At 39.1% G+C, this 15,862-nt stretch overlaps 1 protein-coding gene across 2 annotated transcripts in view; it reads right to left on the bottom strand.

The window, feature by feature from the left end:
• The window catches only part of CDK13 (cyclin dependent kinase 13), a 138,878-nt gene that overhangs the window by 16,739 nt on the left and 106,277 nt on the right, over positions 1 to 15,862 (bottom strand). For both annotated transcript variants that reach the window (XM_031665375.1, XM_021935857.2), the window contains exons 10-11: positions 2,365 to 2,481; positions 1,632 to 1,763 (exon numbers count right to left, since the gene is read on the bottom strand). In XM_031665375.1, coding sequence (XP_031521235.1) covers positions 1,632 to 1,763; positions 2,365 to 2,481 — 249 coding nt within the window. The remainder of the gene's footprint in view (positions 1 to 1,631; positions 1,764 to 2,364; positions 2,482 to 15,862) is intronic.

Genomic DNA, 15,862 nt, shown 5'->3' with positions numbered 1-15,862 from the left:
CAATAAAAGCTTAATGAAGCTGAATATGACAGCCTCATAGAAATATAACAAGCACTATCTAACTGATAAGTAGAAGAACCAGGATTTGAACTCCAGAGCCCATGTCTGTTCATTTAAAATATGCTATATTTATTACATGGAACCATTTTATTATTACAGATAACAGACTTGCTTTTAATGATGCTCCGTATCATTTTAAAAATTATTAAGAAAGGCTGGGCGTGGTGGCTCCCATCTGTAATCCTAGCACTTCAGGAGGCCAAAGTGGGAGGATCACCTGAGGTCAGGAGTTCGAAAACAGCCTGGCCAACACGGTGAAACGCCGTCTCTACTAAAAATACAAAAATTAGCCAGATGTGGTGGTGCATGCCTGTAATCCCAGCTACTTGGGAGGCTGAGGCAGGAGAATCACTTGAACCTGAGAGGCAGAGATTGCAGTGAGCTGAGATCGTGCCACTGCACCCCAGCCTGGGTGACAGAGTAAGACTGTCTCAAGACGAAAAAAAAAATTACTAAGAAAATACCTACAAGGTTTCTAGATCCTGTCAAGGAATGCAAATGAACTGTTTTTCCTTCCCCCATCCATCCCCAAATCAATCCTAGAGAAATAATAGGAGCCATGTGAAGGTAAAGGTTCAAAAGAAGCCAGCTATTTTGACTCCCAAACTCAATTTCCCCCATCAGACAGTAATTCCTTCCATACAGGCTTCTGATACTAATATTCTTTCATTCAATGATAAGAATTTTATATTGTACAGTATGCTATAAAGTATTTTTAGAACCTCTCTTACTTACTGGACTTACGTGAATCTGAGAGCTGGCTGTACCCTTTACTAGATTTGTATTCTTGGGCAAGTTTCTTAACCTCTCTGAGCCTGCTTCCTCCTCTATAAAGTAGTGATGATAATAATACTAACACCTACTTCATAAGGTTATAAAGATTAATGTAAAAAATGAAAAATGCTTAGCATGGCACTCAAAATTATAGCTATAGCAGCATCAGTAGCAGTGTTAAGTATTTAGTAGATGTAGTATTAGAATAGCAACAGCAGTAATATTTTCTTTTTTTTTTTTTTTGAGATGGAGTCTTGCTCTTGTCACCCAGGCTGGAGTACAATGGCACGATCTCGGCTCACTGCAACCTCCGCCTCCCGGGTTCAAGCGATTCTCCTGCCTCAGCTTCCCAAGTAAGCTGGGATTACAGGCAACTGCCACCACGCCCGGCTAATTTTTGTATTTTTAGCAGAGACGGGGTTTTGCCATGTTGGCCAGGCTGGTCTCAAACTCCTGAGCTCGTGATCCGCCCGCCTTGGCCTCCCAAAGTACTGGGATTACAGGCGTGAGCCACTGCGCCCAGCAGCAGTAATATTTTCTTAAAGCTGAAATATGTTATTAAATCTTGAGGTCAATCAAGCCTAAAATTAGCTAGAAGGCAGCTGTTTTTGCTAGTTCTAAACATTAAGCAAGCATCTATATCCTAGATGTGCAAATTATGTGTATTACTGCTGTTTTATCTTTTCTTTGATTTATTATATTTCTTTTCTTATAACCAGGCATGAACTATCTTATCATTACACATAAATGTTATTAAAACTGTGTATGTGGAAGCTGATATAAAAAAAGTCACTTACTCTGGTGGAGGCATTTTTGAGGGTTCCACATCTCGGAGGAACTCGCACTGAAGAGCCTGTTCAGCAGTGCAGCGCTTACTAGGATCCAAGGCGAGCATGTAATCAAATAAGTCTAGCGCAGCTGCAGGAATACTAGCATGAGAGGATTACAAAAGTCAGATGTGTTCTTTAGATACAAGCTTATGTTTCTTTAGGAGCTTAAATTATTTTTTATTAAATTGTAAAACTAAAACTAAGATAATGTAAAAATAATTTTAAATACTAACATTTTTAAATATGTGCATACTTTAATAAATCCAGAATTTTCCTTAGAATAAATATTTCATTATTTTTACATAATTTTTGCAATCACTTTCTAAACAATAGTAGATATTCTTACTCCATGGGCAATTTGCTGTTATTACACAAATTAAGAACTGAACAGTATAGTTTTTTCTAAAGCAAAATGAAAACCTGAGCTCAAGTAACTTGAAAGCTGTTCCAGTAACATTTAAATGATCTTAGTCAAGTTATTTTGTGTAAGTACCATATCAAACACACAACCTCAAATCACTGATTGCATAATAATGGTAAAATGGTAATCTGCATGTGGCAAACAGAACTCAAAATTAAATGCCCTAGAAGAATTATAGGTTTACCTCAGATCACTAGAGAATAGACTAACATTTATAATTCACTAGAATTAAAAGTAAAACATTCATGCAATAAGGATGTTTATACATCCCCTTCTTACAAAACAAATTCTTCTCTTAACTTTCGACGATATTGCTTCTTTGGTTTCATGGTGTTGAAATATGGTAGTTTGATTACATCAGGCCACACTGCAGGACATGGACTCCCACATATTCGGCTAAGCAACACACAAAAGAAAGTATATCACTATAAACTACATAAAGAATACATACAACTGTTATACAAAACATCAACTCATTTTTAAATACACAAAAATTGAAGCCTTGGTCTATAAAAAATTTTGTTATTTTATTTATTTATTTACTTTTTTGAGACAGAGTCTCACTCTGTCACCCAGGCTGGAGTGCAGTGGCACAATCTCAGCTCACTGCAATCTCTACCTCCTGGGTTCAAGTGATTCTCCTGCCTCAGCCTCCTGAGTAGCTGGGATTATAGGCATGCGCCAGCACGGCCCAGCTAGTTTTTGTATTTTTAGTAGAGACGGGATTTCCCCATGTTGGCCAGGCTGGTCTCGAACTCCTGGCCTCAAGTGATCCACCTGCCTAGGCCTCCCAAAGTGCTGGGATTATAGGCATAAGCCACCACACCCGGCCCTCGTTAAATATTTTAGTCATCCCAATTTAATTATTTAAGAAATTAATTTATTTTCAGTAGATACTTTTAACAATCCAAGCATTCCAATTCTTAGAGGACTTTCATATTTGCAAAATGAAATCTTAAAACATGATACTCAAAATATGTGACTTATACCTTAAAACCAACATAAAAAATGTATGCCAATAAATTAAGGAACTAGAGTTTAACATATGTTCCTCTATGGTTTTTTGGTACCTGTCACTCCTCCTTCCCATGAATATAAGGCAGTCTACAATAATAGCAGAAACAGATTCCTATATGACCTCAAGAAGGTAACTGTAGTGTAGACTACTGCTAACTGCCATCAATGGAAGGACACTAAACATAATACTCCTGAAACATTAAAGTTCTTCAGTTTAAGTAGTGCTGCTGATCTTAAGTCATAAAGAAATTTTAACTGCTTTACTCTCGTTTACCTGTATCTTGAAAACCCTCATTATTTTAGTATTAACTAGTAAATCCTTGTTATGGTAATTTGTAGAAAAAACGCTATAAACAAATAGGCAACTCCAGCTACTAAACATTTAAAAACTAACTGATTTAGTAATATGTAGATGAAAATTTGATTAAATCTACTTATTTTTTGTATGCCAAATTTCAAGGATAAATGTTTATTATATATAAAATTGTCAGCTAATCTGCATATGTAAAAAGAAAATGTTAATGTATCACTGATTGAAAGTAAAAATATTCCAAACATACGTAAATACAAATGCATGTATAAATGTATATAAAGAAGTAATGGCTCAAGTTGCCAGACATTCTTTTAGCTGAGCTTTAGAATAACTCAGAAACACATATTTATAGGAGACCTTTCACATGTCTAAAGCCATGTCACTGAAATGTACTTTTTTGTCTCAATATATTTAACATTTTTATAAACCCAAGCTTTAAAGATACTAAGAACTTATTCTTTGTACAGTTCTACTCTCTTTTGTCTGAAAGTTCAATTTTCACAACCTCCTCAACCCTACTCCCTTGGAAAGAAAGCCCAACTCCTGTAGCATGGGCTCTCTAGATCTGGTCCCAATCTGCCTTCCTAGTCTCATTTCCCAATGCATCTCTCCCCACAGGCCCTCCTTCATGTCTGTGCTAATGTTCCTTCTCCCTAAATTCTATATAGCTGAATTCTTTCCACTTCTCAAGATTCAGATCAAAAGTAATGTAATTAACAAAAGTCTTCTGTATTCCCCAGTGCTACTAAGAATTACTCCTTACATGCTACTGGTTTGACATTTGTTTCATCCTGCTTTCTATTTTAGCTGTTTACAGGTCTCTTTTCCATTTCTTATTTTTGTATACTTTTCTGAGTAACCATGTAAACACAATCGACCCCAGGCAGACTGATGTGCACTATAATAGAGGTATAAAGCATACTGGAATACAGGAAGGCAAAGATACTTTCAACATGCAGAAATATAAGAAAACTTACTCAAGTTAGGGAAAGAGTGAAGAATTTTGGTTATAATTCCAAGGATAAATAAACCATAGAGCTGGGCGCAGTGGCTCACACCTGTAATCCCAGCACTTTAGGCGGCCAAGTCGGGTGGATCACGAGGTCAGGAGATCGAGACCATCCTGGCTAACACGGTGAAACCCCGTCTCTACTAAAAATACAAAAAATTAGCCAGGCGTGGTGGTGGGCGCCTGTAGTCCCAGCTACTTGGGAGGCTGAGGCAGGAGAATGGCGTGAACCCGGGAGGCAGAGCTTGCAGAGACCCGAGATCGCGCCACTGCACTCCAGCCTGGGCGACAGAGCAAGACTCTGTCTCCAAAAAAAAAAAAAAAAAAAAACAAACAAAAACCATAGACAGGTGGGAAAGGGAATAAGATAAATTATGTTACCAGAAGAGAGAACACAGGCAAAGGCATGGAAATAGCAAAGTATAGACATTTGGGAGGAACACTATGTAAATCAGTGTAGGTAGAATACAGGACTCAGGGAGGCTTAGCTGGAAGCATAACCGGGGTCTACATAATACTGCGGTGGGTTTGTCTGTCTGTAGACAGGTTTTTGCTATGTTGCCCCGGCTGGTCTTGAACTCCTGACTTCAAGTGATCCTCCCACCTCAGCCTCCTAAAGTGTTGGGATTACAGGCATGGGCCACTGCGCCCAGTCCACAATACAGTTCTAAGAAGGTACTTTGCCTAAGTATAATGAAGACAGACTTCAGAAGCAAGCTTTAGATTTAAATCCTGTCTGACACTGGTCAAATTATATTGCTTAGGAATCTGCTCCTCTTTTGGAAACTTAAGATTAATTTTATTTTCAAGCTACAAAATTAAATGAGCTAGCATCTGGCCCATTAATAGTCTTATAATAAATAAGTTTCATTACCCTTAAAGAATTTCAATTATTTTAGCATATGTGATGTTGAAAGATATCTCAGTACCAAAGTTATCTAATCAAAAGCAGCACACACGATGGAATATACATACCGATGCAAGGAAAGTTCCTAGAAACTAGAGAGATAGACATGACAGCAACTGATAACTTCATTTACAAAATCTGTGCCTGGTGGCCAGTCAGCTACTCCAAGACCATTTACTACTGAGATGCATCATACACTAAGGTATATGCTAAATCTCCAATTATCTGAGGTCTACTTTGGGAATCTATCATGATTTGATCAATCTACTCTGGTGTCAATACCGTATTGTGCTATTAATATTTCTTGAAAGTCTGATAGAATAAATCTCCTATCCACTTCTTCACTTATTCTCCTCAAAATTTTATTACACATGAACTATAATCAATACTGTAGCAATCCAGAAGAGAATCCTGCTGGGATTCAACCACCACTCTGAATTTATAGATTTAGAACCAACTACTGCCTTTACAATGCTTAATATTTCTATTTTAGAAAAATTCAATGCTTCTATTTCTTTCCATTTATTTATTTATTTATTTATTTATTTATTTATTTATTTCCAGTGAGATCTTGTGTGTTTCCTTTATGGGCTTTTTGTTTTTTAAACAGTTTTTTTAAAAAAAATAGACACAGGGTTCCGCTGCTACCCCAGGCTGGAGTTCAGTGGCACAATCATAGCTCCCTGCAGCCTCAACCTCCTGGTCTCGAATGATCCTCCTGCCTCAGCTTACCAAATAGCTGAGACTACAGGCATATGCCACTATATCCATCTAATTTGAGACCCAAGCTGGTCTCAAACTCCTAGCCTCAAGTGATCCTCCTGCCTCAGTCTATCAAAGTATTGGGATTACAGGCATAAGCCACTGAGCCCAGCCTTAAACATGTTTTTAGCCCATTGTATTTTCTTTCTTTCTTTCCTTTTTTTTTTTTGAGATGGAGTCTCGCTCTGTCGCCCAGGCTGGAGTGCAGTGGCACCATCTCGGCTCACTGTGAGCTCCGCCTCCTGGGTTCACACCATTCTCCTGCCTCAGCCTCCCAAGTACCTGGGACTACAGGTGCCCACCACCACACCCGGCTAATTTTCTTGTATTTTTAGTAGACACGGGGTTTCACCATGTTAGTCAGGATGGTCTCGATCTCCTGACCTAGTGATCCACCCACCTCGGCCTCCCAAAGTGCTGGGATTACAGACGTGAGCCACCCACTGCACCCAGCCCAAGCCCATTATATTTTCTAAGCAATTAATTGGAAAAGCTTGGCCAGGCATGGTGGCTCACGCCTTTAATCACAGCACTTTGGAAGGCCGAAGCGGGTGGATTGCTTGAGCCCAGGAGTTTGAGACTAGGCTTGGCAAGATGGGAAACCCCATCTCTACTAAAAACACAAAACTTAGCTGGGCATGGTGGCGCACAACTGTAATCCCAGCTACTTGGGAGGCTGAGGCAGGAGAATCACTTGAACCTGGAAGGTGGAGGTTGCAGTCAGCTGAGATCAGGCCACTGCACTTCTTTAGCCTGGGTGACAGAGAGCAAAACTTTGTCTAAAAAAGAAAAAAAGAAAGAAAGATTGGGCACAGTGGCTCATGCCTGTAATCCCAGCACTTTGGGAGGCTGAGGTGGGCAGATTACAAGGTCAAGATATCAAGGCCATCCTGGCCAACATGGTGAAACCCTGTCTCTACCAAAAATACAAAAATTAGCTGGGTGTGGTGGCGTGCACCTGTAGTCCCAGTTACTCAGGAGGCTGAGGCAGGAGAACCACTTGAACCTGGGAGGCGGAGGTTGCAGTGAGCCGAGACTGCGCCATTGCACTCCAGCCTGGCAACAGAGCAAGGCTCTGTTGAAAGGAAGGAAAGGAGGGAGGGAGGGAGGGAGGGAAGGAGGAAGGAAGGATGGAAAAGGAGAAAGGAGAAAGGAGAGGAAAAGAAAAAGAAAAGAAAGAAAAGCTTTATGACAGGAAAGGTTTGAAATTTTACATCCTTTTTTTTCTTTATTTTTTCTGAGACAAAGTCTCACTCTGTCACCCAGGCTGGAGTGCAGGGGTGCAAACCAGGCTCAGTGCAACCTTGACCTCCTGGACTCCAGCAATCCTCCCATCTCAGCCTCCCAAAGTGCTAGGATTACAGGTGTGAGTCATCATTCCTGGCTGCAAACAAAAACTTAATAATAGGAAGCCATCTGAGATTGCAGGGTTCCTACCAGTTTTAGCAGGTGTTTCTTTGAGGTATTCCAGGTATATAAATCATATAACCCATGTTGGAATCATCTATATTTTTTCAAATGTATCTTTATCACTGTGGTATGTTATATTATGTGGCAATTCCTAAACAATGTTAAAATGATAATGACAGTACACAACATTGGGTAACTTCACTTTCTGATTTTAATGGGAGCACATTCATTGGTCAGCCCTGGGAGGAATTACGCCTTTGGGTTTGAAAAACACATAACAGAAATGTACTCACATATATACATACAAATTCACACATATTTCCTGTTAAGGAAGTATTCATTTATTCTTCTCTACTATGGATTTTAATTTTTGTGGCTTTTACATTCTAAGAGTGCTTTAGTTTTATCAGTTTTGATTTTTTAGAACTTCTGTAACCACCATCATCTGCATTTTCTCCAGGGCTACTAATGTGAATTATATCACCAGATTTCCTAATACATATTCATTATTATATTCAAAGGAAGAAAACCATCCGAGCCTAATAAAAGTACCATTATTTCAGTGTAATGCTGTATTTTCTATTTGTTAAGTTAGATGTTGTACATCAGTATTCGTACGTAAGACTGACACACAGCAACAGTTTTCACAAGTGGGGTCCAAGGACCACTGAGTGTCCCCTAGACACTTCAAGATCTGGCAGGTCGAAGTTATTACTAAGCCATTATTTGACTTTTTCCATGTGTTGATTTGCACTAATGGTTCAAAAACAGTGGTAAAACCACCAGCACCTTAAAATGATTCAACTCAGTGGCAACAAACTATATTAACAGGATGTACTCTTCATTATCATGCAAATTTCAGGGTGGGGAGAAAAGCCAGTTTCAAATAAGAACGTACTTGTTAGGCAAGGCGCAGTGGCTCATGCCTGTAATTCCAGCACTTGGGAGGCCAAGGTCGGCAGATTACCTGAAGTCGTAAGTTCGACACCAACCTGGCCAACAAGGCAAAACCCTGTCTCTACTAAAAATACAAAAATTAGCCGGGTGTGGTGGTGCACCTGTAGTTCCAGCTACTCAGGGGGCTGAGGCACAAGAATTGCTTGAACCCAGGAGGCGGAAGTTGCAGTGAGCTGAGATTACACCACTGCACTCCAGCCTGGGTGATAGAACGAGACTCTGTCTCAAAAAAAGAATGTACTTGTTGAAGCAGTACAAATTGTTAATGGCATTTAATTCTGACACTTGAGTATGTATCTTTTTAATATTCTCTGCAATGAAATGAGAAATACTCATAAGCGCTTCTACTGTACAATAAAATATGATAGTTATCTTGAGAAGACGTGCCTGTGCAATGATTTGACTTACAAACTGAGGTAGCTGCTTTTTTCATGGACCTCTATTTTTACCGACAAAGACAACTAACACACTGCAGTCATTCATACTTGGGTATTTTCCAGACATTTTCTCAAATAGGAACAAAGTCAGCTTGTCACTTGAAGGAAAACAACAGTATTTATTGTCAATTATACAATTTGAACTTTCTAGAGAAATTAGATTAGAAAACATATCCTCCACCGTCAGCTTAACAGCTTCACAGTACTGAAAAGCTTTTCTGATGAGATCAGTGGTGGTACAAATTATATAATATAAAATGTTACATGTGGAAGATCTGTTCAATTCAGTGAAGTAGCATTTTTCAAATGACCAATGCATAATGTCACAAAATCATCACAGATAAAAGATCCATTCAAAGTGCAAGACAGAACAATGGATTTCAATATAGTACAGTATAAAATATTCCTTCATATGATTTCAGATTACACATTACAACCTGTAAAAAACTACCAATCATCTAATTTTTGTGGTTTCTAAAAACATGCACCGTTATCCAAAAAGGCTATTGAAAACAGCACATCACAGATATGAGGATCCAAGTGTCATGTCTATTAAACCAGATAGATCTGCCACTCATTCCAACAACTTTTATTTTAGAAACTATAGACTTTATAGACTTTAAAACATGTTAAAATATTGTGTTAAAATGAATTCATAAATATCTTTAATTTCTAATATGGTAAATCTCAGTAGATACAAAAACTCTTGGGATCTTTAATAATTTGAGCGTAAGAAGTTCTGAGACCAAAAAGTTTGAGAAGCACAACTCTACAGAATATTTTATGGTATTGGTTTATGAAGGCATACATGCTTCATTTTTTTCAATATGGGAAGTTTCCTTCTTTACCTATCATCTGGTACAACCAAAATCTTCCTTTAAAGTTTAAAAAATTTCACCTGTGTGAACCACCTAGGCCTGAGGCTTTGTGTGTACTGCAGGAGGTGGCAGAGAGTCAGAGAAAAGATTCATTTAATTCTAATCTACTTTCAATTTCTTCACTGATTATAATCGTTTTTATCTCATAAGCAATGTACATTGTATGATATAAAGGCTCTTTAGCTCACTGCTGTAAGGCTTAATGTGATCCTCATGTTTAAAAAAATTAAATATATATATATACACACACACACACACACATATATGTGTATATGTATGGTTACACAGAGATTTCTGCCTTCATTCATCCCATTTTGTCCCAATGTTTGTTTTCCATTCTCTTCCTCCATCACTTTTTGTTTTGTTTTTTGAGACAGAGTCTCACTCTGTTGCCCAGGCTGGAGTGCAGTGGCACGATCTTGGCTCAATGCAACCTCCGCCTTCCAGGTTCAAGCGATTCTCCTGCCTCAGCCTCCCTAGAAGCTGGGATTACAAGGTGCTAGCTACCACGCCCCGCTAATTTTGCATTTTTGTAGAGATGGGGTTTCACCATGTTAGCCAGGCTGGTCTCAAACTCCTGACTTCAAGTAAACCACCGGCCTCAGCCTCCCAAAGTGCTGGGATTACTGGCGTGAGTCATCTTGCCCTCCATCACTTTTTTTTTTTTTTTTTGACTTGCAAACTGAGACTAGGCTCGGCAGAGATGGAGTCTTATTACGTCGCCCAGGCTGGGGTGCAGTGGCACAATCTCCACTCACTGCAACCTCCACCTCCCAAGTTCAAGCAGTTCTCCCGCCTCAGCCTCCCAAGTACCTGGGATTTCAGGTGTGTGCCACCACACTCAGCTAATTGTTTTTTTATTTACTTATTTATTTTTGAGACAGAGTCTCGCTCTGTCGCCCAGGCTGGAGTGCACTGGTGCCATCTTGGCTCACTGCAAGCTCCGCCTCCTGGGTTCACACCATTCTCCTGCCTCAGCCTCCTGAGTAGCTGGGACTACAGGTACCCACCACTATGCCCGGTCTTTTTTTTTTTTTTTAATTTTGGTAAAGATGGGGTTTTACCGTGTTAACCAGGATAGTCTCGGTCTCCTGACCTCGTGACCTGTCCGCCTCGGCCGCCCAAAGTGCTGGGATTACAGGTATGAGCCACTGTGCCCGGCCTCCCTCCATCACTTTTTAATCTATGCTACTACTATTATAAAATATTTGTAATCTGCCTGAAATACTTTCTGGAACAAAGCAAATTATAAATAAAATAACTCAATCACCATGGTGTAAAGCCATTTAAAGCGAATCCTGATTAGTGTTATCACTCTTGATCAGTTTTACATGTATTTGTACAATACTGACACTAGGTCTCACCATTCCTGAGCCTACAGATTAGAGAAACAACCTAGCATTACTGCAAATAAGGTGAGGGAAGAAATATGTACTGAAAACTTATTTACATTTAATTCTTACAACCCTAAGCATGTTATTAGTCCTCTTTTACTTTTGAAGAAATAAACTTCAAGCATATGAGATTTACCCTAAACCATAAGAGAAGGAAGTAGCTGAGCTGGCATTAGAACCCAAGTCTGTAAGATTCTAAAGGCCACACACTTTTCAGTATACTCCGTTGCCTCATTATACTCAGATTTGTTTATCAGAAACTTCATTTCCTCGTGTTTAAAAAGAAATTAATGCAACGAAATCAAAATTGAAGCATGTTTTTATTTTTTGTTTTGTTTCTGTTTTTTGAGACAAGCTCTTGCTCTGTTGCCCAGATTAAAGGGCAGTGGTGAAATCACAGTTCACTATAGCCTCGACCTCCCTGGGTTCAAGTGATCCTTGTACCGCAGCCTCCCAATAGCTTGGGCTATAGGTGTGTGCTACCACACCCAGCTGATTTTTGTATTTTTTGTAGAGACAGGGTTTGGTCACGTTGCCCAGGCTGGTCTCAAACTCCCGGGCTCTAGTGATCCACCTGCCTTGGCCTTCCGAAGTGTTGAGATTACAGATGTGAGCCACTGTGCCCAGAGAATCTCTTTATAAAACTATAAATGTCTTAACAAAACAAAAACATGCTGAAATATATAAACTAGAAAATAAAAATTTCTCCTCCCTACTCTTCTTGAAAGTCCATGTTCAGATGAACAATTTGAGTCTTTCATGTTACCTAAATGACATCAATCTCAATATAGCCTTCTGTAACTATTCATGCTGCTTTTCCATTTCTTTATCTCCAAATCAACTATTTCCTTTTTTTTTTTTTCTTTTTTGAGACATAGTCTCACTCTGTCACCCAGGCTGGAGTGCAGTGGCACAATCTCAGCTCACTGCAACCTCTGGCTCCTGCCTCAGTCTCCCAAGTAGCTGGGATTATAGGCGTACACCACTGAGTCCAGCTAATTTTTTGTATTTTTAGTAGAGACAGGGATTCACCATGTTGGCAAGGCTGGTCCTGAACTTGACCTCAAGTGATCCACCCGCCTTGGCCTCCCACAGTGTTGGGATTACAGGCGTGAGCTACCGTGCCTGACCAACTATTTCCTTTTTAGTAACTGTACAGTATGCTATAAAATGGATAAACCAAGCTTTCCCCCGCATATGGTTCACTGAAAACATATTCCTTAAAAAAACCCAAATACACTCATGCCTCAGAGTCTTTATTACTTTGCCATTTCTTCATTCGGATCTCTGCTCAAATGTCACTTTCTGGGAGATACCTTTCTTGACCCTCTGTATCATCTTACCTCCCATCATTTTCTGCAAGTTAACTTTTTGATAAAAAGCTGGATACTATTTGTTAATACCTCCCTTAGAATTCTTGGATTAATATCTCATAAAATTTTTCCTTTTTTTTTTTTTTTGAGACAGAGTCTCTCTTTCACCCAGGCTGGAGCTCAGTGGAGCAATCTCAGCTCACTGCAACCTCTGCCTTCTGGGTTCAAGCAATCATCATGCTTCAGCCTCCTGAGGAGCTGGGACTACAGGCGCGTACCACCACGCCCAGTTAGTTTTTGTAATTTTAGTAGAGAGAGGGTTTTGCCATGCTGGCCAGGCTGGTCTCGAACTCCTGACCTCAAGTGATCCACCCACCTCAGCCTCCCAAAGTGTTGGGATTACAGGCATGAGCCACCACGCCCAGCCTAATTTTTATATTTTTAGTAGATACGGGGCAGGGGGGTTCACCATGTTGGCCAGGCTTGATTTTGGGCTCCTGGCCTCAAGAGACCCTCCCACCTCGGCCTCCCAAAGTGCTGGGATTACAGGCGTGAGCCACCGTGCCCAGCCTAATATCTTATAAAAACTTTCATGCTGTCTTTGTCAAGTACTGATATGTGAGTCATATTGATTTTATAAAACAAAAGATTCCAGGTGGTTTTATTTCCTATTTAGTTTATTTATTTATTTTTTGAGACCAATTCTCACTCTGTCACCCAGGCTGGAGTGGAGTGGTGCTATCTTGGCTCACTGCAACCTCTGCCTCCCAGGTTCAAGCAATTCTCGTGCCTCAGCCTCCCAAGGACCTGGGATTACAGGTGTGTGCTACAACACCCGGCTAATTTTTGTTTTTAGTATAGACAGGCTTTTGCCATATTGCCCAGTCTCGTCTTGAACTCCTGGGCTCAAGTGATCCACCTGTCCCAGCCTCCCAAAGTTCTGTGATTACAGGCGTGAGCCACCGCACCCAGCCTGTAGTTTGGAGTAATGGTTAAAAGTTTAGATCCTAAGGTAACAACTAGCAGTGTTTAAATCTCAGTTTTGCCACTTGCTAGTTATATGACCCTGGACAAATTCTTCACCTCTCTAAGGTTCAGTTTTCTCAACTATAAAGAGGAGACATAGAGTTGTTATGAAGCTTAACTGAGAAAATTCAAGTGAAACTCTTAGAATAATGCTGATATTGTATATAAACTAAATAGATGTTAACTATCTTTAATACAAGCCCTAGTTTCCAATACAATCAGGACCAAGAGAGTTGGCTGGTTAAGTTTTTTTAAAAAGGGGGGGGGTTAGAATGACTCATTTATAAAAAGGTTAGAAGGAATCGTTAAAAAAAAAAAGATACACAGATACATAATTTAAACATTTTATTTTAACTGAAAGTTTATAAATGTACATTTGTTTTCCCATCTTCTGACAAAGGCCAAGGCTTTCTCTTTGAACAGAGGATTCCCCGAATGGAATTCTGTATTAGCTCTCTTGAACGAACCACACGCATAACACATCATCACAGATTTTTAGTTTTGATTTCTTTAAATAAATCTAGAAATTAAAAACACTTTCAAAGCAATCTAACGCCACATCTTAGATTTTTATGACTTTTCTAACTTACACAATTACTTGTCCACCCCTAATTAGACAGCAATGTCTTAAAGTTTTTGTAAAGCACTGTATCTATGCTTAATTAAACTATGTAATTATAATAATAAAAAGTTAGCATAAAAATTGAAAACTAACAACCACCTCCTGTTCAGCATACTCTTCAACTGGTGGGATAAATACATAGTCTTACTAGAAAATGATAGCCTACTAGCTATAAGCATTCAGCTTGCCATTTTATCAAGTCAGTTTTTCTTTACAGAGGGAATGAAGAGCATCAATTAATCTAATAAGACTCTTCAAGAGGAGACTGAGTAAGAAAGCTTCTACTGCACTATTCTTATGTTCCGGAATAGTTTAAAGAACATTACAAGTATTGGTTTCTAAAAGATGTGCAATAATTTATCAAAGAAAATACTAGGGCTGGTTTTTTGTTTTGGAGATAGGGTCTCATTCTGTCAACCAGGCTGGAATGCAGTGGTGCCATCAGCTCACGGCAGTCTCGACTTTCCAGGCTCAAGTAATCCTCTCGCCTCAGCTTCACGAGTAGTACAGACCACATGCTCACACCCCAATGACTAGCTAATTTGTTGTTGTTGTTATTTATTTGTTTTAATTTGTAGAGACAAGTTCTAACTGTGTTGCTCAAGCTGGTCTAAAACTCCTGGGCTCAAGTGATCCTGGCTCGAGTGATCCTGGCTCGAGTGATCCTGCCTCGGCCTCCCAAAATGCGGGGATTACAGGCATGAGCCACCACACTCAGTCATTCAATTTCTTTATACTCTCTTTTCATATGAAGTCAAACTAGATTAATTTATATTGTATATATGTGTGAATAAACCCAAGACCAGATCACAGATTTCTTCATAAATTCTACATTTTATGTATTATAATTCATTTTTATTTCCTTGGTTTATTTTGCTGCTTTTGTCTAATTTTTCTGTAGAATGCTTAATTAATTTGCTTTCCTTTTCTTATTTAGTAGTATATTTAAGGTTGTGATTTTCTCCTAAGCACAGGGTGAGCCCATGGATTTTTATACTTATCACTCTTTGTGAACCTAGATGTTCTAAAGCAAGCTTGTCCAACCCGTAGCCCATGGGCTGCATGCAACCCAGGATGGCTTTGAATGCAGCCCAACACAAATTCATGCTTTCTTAAAATATTATGAGATTTTTTTTTTTTTGCATTTTTTTTTTTGTTTTTAGTCTATCAATCAGCTATCATCAGTGTTACTGTATTTTATGAGTGGTCCAAGACAACTATTCTTCTTCCAATGTGGTCCAGGGAAACCAAAAGACTGGACACCCCTGTCTTAAAGTTTGATTTTTCTGTAATCCAAGGTTTTTTAGCATATGTAAATTTTTCAGATAGTTAAGAGACTTTGTTGTTTCCATTTTTATATTAATTTCTAGTTTTATTCTATTTTAGAGAATTTAGCCTATAGTATTTCAACATTTTGGAGTTTCTTCCTCTACTAATATATAACTAACTTTTGTAAATGCTCGATTAGCATTGAAAGGTATATTTCTTTTTTCCAAGAGTATCAGTTGTTCTTAACCCTTTTTACTTGTCTGTCGCACAATTAAAAAGGTAAGACACATTTTGGGAGGCTGAGACAGGATGATCGCTTGAGCCCAAGCATTGGAGACCAGCCTGGGCAACATAGAGAAATCCAGTCTCTAAAAAAAAAAAAAAAAAAAAAAACAAAAATCACCCAGCATGGTGGTGCATGCCTGTGGTCCCAGCTACTTAGAAGGCTGAGGCAGGAGGTCAA

This window comes from Papio anubis, chromosome 4 (assembly GCF_008728515.1).
Source record: "Papio anubis isolate 15944 chromosome 4, Panubis1.0, whole genome shotgun sequence".
NCBI lineage: Eukaryota > Metazoa > Chordata > Mammalia > Primates > Cercopithecidae > Papio > Papio anubis.
The sequence above is the reverse complement of the archived record's forward strand: the minus strand, read 5'-3'. Positions and strand labels throughout refer to the sequence as shown.